Source organism: Ochotona curzoniae, unplaced genomic scaffold (genome assembly GCF_017591425.1).
Source record: "Ochotona curzoniae isolate NIBS_2020 unplaced genomic scaffold, NIBS_Ocur_1.0 contig_1014, whole genome shotgun sequence".
Classification (NCBI taxonomy): domain Eukaryota; kingdom Metazoa; phylum Chordata; class Mammalia; order Lagomorpha; family Ochotonidae; genus Ochotona; species Ochotona curzoniae.
This window is the reverse complement of record NW_024464920.1, coordinates 37,103,047-37,110,131: the sequence shown is the minus strand read 5'-3', so window position 1 is coordinate 37,110,131 and position 7,085 is coordinate 37,103,047. Positions and strand designations below refer to the sequence as shown.

The window sequence follows — 7,085 nt, the reverse complement described above, 5'->3', positions numbered from 1 at the left end:
TCAGTGTCACAGCCTACAGCTTCACCCACTTCCCCATAATGTTAGCCCCCAGCTACTCCACTTTGACTGCAGTGCCCTGCTAACACTCTTGGGAGGCAGCAGATGATAAACTCAAGTATAGGTGTACTTGGTACACTCCTGGCTTTGTGGGCATTTGGGGAGTGAACCAGTTGATGAAGAATCTCTTCTCTGTCACTCTGCCATTTCAATTAAATAAACAAATCCTTAAAAAAAAATATTGAGACCTAGTACTATTATGTGCTACAGAGACAAACTGTTTTAAGAGAAAGTCGTCTCTCATCTGCTAGTTCATGCTCCAAAGGCCCCAAAGGGGCAACTCAGTGCAGTTTTTCTGTATGGGTAGCAGGGCCCTAACTATTTGAACCATCATCACGGCCTGGGTGACCTTCCTGTGCCTACATTCCTCTTCCCTTTCAGCACGGCCTGCATTAGCAGGAGGCTGAACCAGGAATCACTTAGTCATGGCATTAAGAAATGAGACACAGGTATCTTAAATGGCTAAGCCAAATACCCACCACTCTGGCAGAGCATATATTTTGTACATATACTAAAATATTTTGTAAGATTTAGCTATTTGAGAGAAACAGCTATCAATATTCCATCTGCCAGTTCGTTTATTCCTCAGATGGACAACTGAGGAGTTGAGGCTGGGCCAGGTTAAAGTCAGCAGCCAGAAATCCATCTGGGTCTCCCATCTGGGTGGCAGAAACTGAAGCATTTGATCCATCACCTGCTGCTTCCCAGGTGCTCTAACAGGGAACTGGAGCAGGAGCAGAGTAGCCAGGACTCCAACTAGAGCTCTCATAAAGGATGCAGGAAGGGGTAGCTTAACCCACTCTACAACACATGTCCCAGAACACTTTTCAAAAAAGTATTTATTTGAAAGGCAGAGTTACACAGAGAGGGAAAGACAGGAGGAAACAGATCTTTCATCCGCAGGTACACGCCCCAAATGGCCACAATGGCCAAGGCTGTGCCAGGTCAATGCCAAGAGCCAGGTCTCCCACCCACATTGGTGTCAAGGGAAGAAATGTTCATATAGGATACTGGCATTGCAGGTGGCAACATAACCTACCCTGGTTTTATTTATTTTTTAAATGAGCTTTTTAAAAAGATTTATTTATTTTAATTTGAAAGTCAGATTTTCAGAGAGAAGGAGAGAAAGATTTTCAATCTACTGGTTCACTCTCCAAGTGGCTACGGCTGAGCTGATCTGAAGCCAGGAGACAGCAGCTTCTTCTACTTCTTCCCAAGGGTGCAGGAGCCCAAAGTTTTGGGCCGTCCTCTTCTGCTTTCCCAGGCCACAATCAGGGAGCTGAATGGGGAAGTGGAGCAGCTGGGATATGAACTGGCGCATGCAAGGTGAGGAATTACCTACTAGGCTGTTATGCTGGGCCCTCTATATGTGTTTTAATGGTCACCCAGACCTGAGTTCCATATTGACCACTTAGCTGTGTGAAGTTTCTGCATATGTCAGCATAAAACAAACAAAAGCGTTCCTAACATTAAATGTAAGCCAGGCAGGTGTTCAAAAGATCATTGCGGTAACTTGAATTGCACTTAAGATGGTCTCAAAGTCTAAGTCAATCCCTGGCCAGCAGAAGTTCCAAAAATAATGCCAGCCTCAAGGCAGGGAAAGACAGAGAACTTCTGCCTCTGGGCAGGACACCTTGTCAGCAGCCACTAAAACTCAGTCTTTCTCCCCGTCCCTCCCCATCCTCACCGCACCCAGCACTTCTCAGGCAAAATCCTCCCCAAAGTTGAGAGCCGAAGCAAAGATTTTAAAAGTAGAGGATCCGGCTCGCACTACCACAGCCAAAAAAAAAAGTCTCCCAACAAGCAGAGAACTTCGAAGTGTACACCAGGCAGAATTTGATAACCGGCTCCTCCAGGCGAGGGGCGGCGTCCAGCGGATCCAGAGATAGCCGCGGCGGACACGCCCACGAATCGTTTCTGCGCCTTACGCACCAGGTCCTGTGACCACCCCACTCGCCAAGCGGTTCCTTCTCCCCGGCGACCTCGCGCCCCTGAGCCATTTCTGCAAGCTTCTCTCGAACGCACACCCTGCCTGCGCCCTTTCTCGCCGCAGATGTGAAACTACATCTCCCAACAGCCAGCGTGGTCCCCTTGCTTCCTCCCTCCCCGGGGCCCCGAGCCATGGCAACGGCGTGACGTGGGGGGCACCAAGAGCCCCGGGAGCAGCGGTCGCGGTTTCAGTTGTAACCTACCCGGCCGCCCGGGCGGGAGCAGGGCGACCAGAGCCGCCGTCCCTGCGCCAAGGTGGGAGGCCCCCTGAGCCCGCCCGGCGGCCGTTTCCTGCTGCTCCTTCCTCACCGGTGAGGAGGAGGAGGTTCGCAAGCCAGCGTCACAGTCGAGGCCCGGGGAGGGACACGCGCATGGCTTTCGCGGGCGCGCGGCGACTCCCGGCCGGGACGCGCGCGGCGGCCCAGCGCTGCTGCGGCCTCTCGCTCCGCCCGGGCTCGCGCCCGGCCCCGGCTCCGCCCCTGGGCCCGAGACCGCCACGGCCAATGAGGTGAGAGGGAGGCGCAGCCGTCCGCGCCGGAGGGAAGGGGGTCGCCCAGCGCCGCCCCTCATTAACCCCGACACCCTAACCTCGACCCCGAAGTCCCGCGGCGCCCGCGTTCTTCCCTTTGGATGCCTGGCGGGCCGGAGGCCGGAAGCCAATGGCGAGCTTTGGAGCCGGTTTTTTGCAGAGGCGGTCCCTCGGGGGAGGGTGCCCTAATCATCTATTGGCCCTTGGCGGGTGAACCCGGGGTGATCGGCCCTGCCGTGGCCCCGAGGGCAGTAGGTGCCGCCCGAGCGCCTCCGCCATCAGCGGTAGCGCAGCTTGGGTCAAAGGCGGTTTGGAGCTTCGCTTGTACCCGCTTTTTTCCGCATCCCCACCCCGGGCACTGTCCTCAGACGCCCTCGACCTTTGGCTACTCGTGACTGCCTGGCTGGGGAGTCGCGCGGGCTGCGGCAGGTGCTGGGGACGGGGGTGGGGGAGTGGGGCGGGTGAAAGACTTGTCTGGGTGACCTTCCTATGGATGGATTCCTCTTCTCTTTCACTGGGAAATGATAAAGAAGCACAGAGGGTAGGAAAAAAAAATCATGACGCGGCCTTGCCTTTTCTTCTTGGCCTTAGGTTTCTCATCTCTTGCAGCCTGCTTTGGCCCCGGACTGGCTCTGTCTTGGTGGCCGAGGCTGGTTTACCTCCAAGTCGTTCCTTCATGGGCTTTGCTGCCCCTTTCACCAACAAACGAAAGGCTTACTCTGAGCGGAGGATCATGGGGTGAGCATCCTCCTTTGTCCAGAGTCCCTCCACCTTCTCTCTCCCTCCATTCATCCGCATTCAACTCCATGCCCATGCCAGAAAGTAAAGGTAGCAACAACAGACAAGATTCATCCTGCACCAGGTCCCTAGCCAGCTGTGTTTCTGATCCTGTATTCTCTCCCCCTTCTTGATGGCTGCTGTGCTTATGAATTAACTACATGAGGCCAAAGTTGGGACTATCAGAGACATATGCTAAGGCAATGTATCTTTTAAGATTTACTTATTTACTTGAAAGGTAGAGCTATGATACAGACAGGTCCATTGGTTCATTCCCCAGATGGCCACAAAGGCCTGTCAGAGGCTTGGAGCTGCCACATGGAGACAGCTGCTTTCCCAGGTGCATCAGCAGGGAACCAGATTGGAAGTGGAGCATCTGGGAGTCAGGCCTGGCACTCTTATGGGATTTACCCCTAAAATACAGTACTGGGCCTGAACAAGGTTGTATTTTTTTAAGTAAAGCTTTATTGTTACTGGAAATGCAGATTTACAGAGAAGAGACAGATCTTCCACCCTCTGGTTCTTTCTCCAAAGAACCAAGAGACACAAGAGACAGAGCTGAGCCAATCTGCAGTAAGGAGCCAGGAGCTTCTTCCAGGTCTCCCATGTGGGTAAAGCATCCCTGCTTTCCCAGGCCATAATCAAGGAACTAAATCAGAAGGAGAGCATCTGGGACATGAACCAGTGCTCATACGAGATGCTGGCACTTGCAGGTGGAACTTTTGAACTTTTGCACCAGCCCCAAGATATTATTTATTTATTTTTATTGGAAAGTCAGATCTACAAAGAGAGACAGAAAGATCTTCCATCCACTGGTTTACTCCCCAAGTGGCTGCAATGGCCAGTTAAGCCAATCCAACGCCAGGAGCCAGGTGCTGCTTCTGGGTCCCCCACACGGGTGCAGCATCCCAAGGCTTTGGGCTGTCCTCAACTGCTTTCCTTGGCCACAAGCAGGGAGCTGGATGAGAAGTGGAGCAACTGGGACACAAACCGGTACCCATATGGGATCCTGGCGCATGCAAGGCGAGGACTTTAATCGCTAGGCTACTATGCCAAGATATTTTTTCTTTAGTGACCTGACCTCTGTTTTGAGACAACATAATAGCTTTCTCAGCCATTGTTACATGCTAGCTACTAGGCATTTTACAGATCTTCCCATTGAATCCTTAAAGCAAAGCAGTGAAATCAGCTTTACAGGTGAGAACATGGAGGATCAGGCATGAAGACTCAATTAGCTAATCTTCCTGTTCCAAGTACTGGAATCTCAGATGGGCACCAGTTTGTGTCCTGGTTACTTTACTTCCCATTCAACTCCCTGCTTGTGGCCTGGGAAGGCAGTGGAGGATGGCCCAAGGCTTGCACCCACATGGGAGACCCACAAAATGCTACTGGCTCCTAATTGGCTCACCTCAGGCCATTTCAGCCATTTGGGGAGTGAACCAGCGGGTGGGAGATATGTCTCTTCTATAAATCTGTCTTTCAAAGAAATAATAAAATAAAAAAATAAATCTTATAAAGAAAATGGAGACATAGGTCATTTACCTAGGGCCATATTGTTAGGAAGTTATAGAACTAGGATCTGATCCATGTGTGATCAATAAAATCCACAACCTCTCATTCCAAAATGGCTTCTCTTAGGTTAGTCATGAGTACAAAAAAGCACCCTGCAACCCACACAACATAAAGTAACATGACCTTGATGAGGACTTGCCATCTCCAAGTCCTAAAGAGGCACGGCTGTGGGTGAAGACGTGGGATGGGGCCCTAGGGCAGGGAGGAACCTGACCTGGCTGGCAGTTTCTTGGCCTCTCTGATTCCCCTTCCCCTAGGTATTCAATGCAGGAGATGTTTGAGGTGGTGGCCAACGTCCAGGAGTACCGCGAATTCGTGCCTTGGTGTAAGAAGTCTCTTGTGGTATCCAGCCGGAAGGGTCACCTGAAGGCCCAGTTGGAGGTTGGCTTTCCGCCTGTGGTAGAACGCTACACCTCTGCTGTATCCATGGTCAAACCCCACATGGTCAAGGTGAGGCCAGGATGAGAAGTGGTTGCCAGTTCTCTGTGTCCCCCCACTGTTTCACACCTAAGGACTAATCTGGTCTATACCCCAAGTGTCAAGTATTGACTTGGATTTCCTTTCTTACTGTCTCCTATTGCTGATATTATTTAACTGTATTCTTCCAGGCTGTCTGTACCGATGGCAAGCTCTTCAACCACTTGGAGACTATTTGGAGATTCAGTCCTGGTATTCCTGCCTATCCCCGAACCTGCACTGTGGACTTTTCGGTGAGTCCCGTGACTGTGTCACACAGAAGTCGAGCCCAGGGATGTGTGTGGTGTGCGCAGCTAGGGTGCTTGCTCAGACAGGGGGTATCCTTTTTGTCTCATTAGCACTTAGCATTTCCCAAGCCAGGGACCATTCCATAGGTCTGAGTTCCTATCAGGCTTGTTCTATGCTCAATGCTGACCAGCTCCTGGAGGGACGTAAAGAACTATGGGGAGTCTTTGGGGGTTGGGAGGAAGGTAGCCGAAGTTTCTTGCACGATTTTTTCTGACCATCTCTTACACCTTCCCAGATTTCCTTTGAATTTCGTTCTCTGCTGCACTCTCAGCTGGCCACCATGTTTTTCGATGAGGTGGTCAAACAGAACGTTGCTGCCTTTGAACGCCGGGCAGCCACCAAGTTTGGTCCAGAGACAGCCATCCCCCGAGAACTGATGTTCCATGAGGTACACCAGACCTGAGGCACAGGATGGCTCCCTGGCCTCTCTTCTCCCCACACCCCCCAACTATTATTTATTTGCTTTGGCTCCTGCTCCAAGGTGAGAGGAGTCTGGTTGTTCCTACTGCTCCTCCTCTCAACCCTCCAGAAATCGAGCTCTTGCTGGCTGGAAATCCTGGGATAGAAAAAGGTGGGAGTGTGAAACATGCCCAGGAGGGTCAGGCTATTCCCAAGAGCCCTGCACGCCTGTGGCCATGTCACTAGAATCAGGACTGTGTGGTTTTGTGTCGGCCCTGTCGGGGCACTTTAGAGTCCAACTGGGGCATGAAAGCAACTTCTCTGAGGGCTGAATGAACTGAGGTTTTCCTCTGGCAGAGGAATTGGGGGATGGGTAGCTTTGGCCCTGCCTGAGGCTCCCGGGACAAAATGCCACCTGCCTCCAGCTGGGAATCCAGATGGCCTTGCTCACTTGTAAAGATCCTTCTGTGCTGCCTGCTGATAGACTAACAGGCCGGGGGCTGTCTTAGCAACAGTGCCACAGGGCTGAGGAGAGAAAAGCACTGAACAGAGTTGTCTCTGTACCTTATTCTTCAACTTGGCCTGAGTTTTTATAACATTTCAATAAATTGTGACAGAGTGAGTTGGCTTTTATTTTTCTGTTTTTTTTTTTTGGGGGGGGGGGGAAACAATGTCATGACTTTTGTCCTGGGGGAGTGAAGGAATAAGAAGGTTCTTGGACACAGAGTCCCTGCTAACTATAGTAGCTAACAGCACATGCCACAAGCCAGGACCTTGTACCCACTCTTTTGCCTATTTATAGATTTTTTTTCCAGAAGGTTGGGGGGAAGCAGGAGCCTTGGGACAAATCATCTGGTCACAGACTTTCCGATAGAGGGGGATGCCCCTGGACCACCCCTTGTTATTTTGGGGCTCTCCTTCAAGCTGCACTTCACAAAGTAACTGAGCCCTCTAGTGGCCCAAGGTTTTAAGCTTGCAGTCCTAGTTCATCTGTCCT

At 51.5% G+C, this 7,085-nt stretch overlaps 1 protein-coding gene across 2 annotated transcripts; it reads left to right on the top strand.

The window, feature by feature from the left end:
* Positions 1-2,182: 2,182 nt before the first annotated feature.
* COQ10A (coenzyme Q10A) lies at positions 2,183-6,706 on the top strand. Of its 2 annotated transcripts, XM_040983717.1 has the most exons (6): positions 2,183-2,554; positions 3,167-3,313; positions 3,408-3,437; positions 5,182-5,374; positions 5,533-5,634; positions 5,925-6,706. In XM_040983717.1, exons 1-6 carry the CDS (start codon positions 2,418-2,420, stop codon positions 6,090-6,092), a joined length of 777 nt encoding a protein of 258 aa, XP_040839651.1. In that variant the 5' UTR covers positions 2,183-2,417; the 3' UTR covers positions 6,093-6,706. The 2 variants fall into 2 exon arrangements, with proteins under 2 accessions (XP_040839651.1, XP_040839640.1); XM_040983706.1 differs by lacking the exon at positions 3,408-3,437 and having other exon boundaries at positions 2,185-2,554.
* Positions 6,707-7,085: the final 379 nt, after the last annotated feature.

Bases quoted from the DNA above. Each gene is read 5' to 3' on its own strand.
- COQ10A (XM_040983717.1), top strand. From the start codon at position 2,418: ATGGCTTTCGCGGGCGCGCGGCGACTCCCGGCCGGGACGCGCGCGGCG. The intron at 2,555-3,166 runs GTGAGAGGGAGG...TCTTGGCCTTAG, and splicing joins AGACCGCCACGGCCAATGAG to GTTTCTCATCTCTTGCAGCC. The intron at 3,438-5,181 runs GTCCCTAGCCAG...CCCTTCCCCTAG, and splicing joins CAAGATTCATCCTGCACCAG to GTATTCAATGCAGGAGATGT.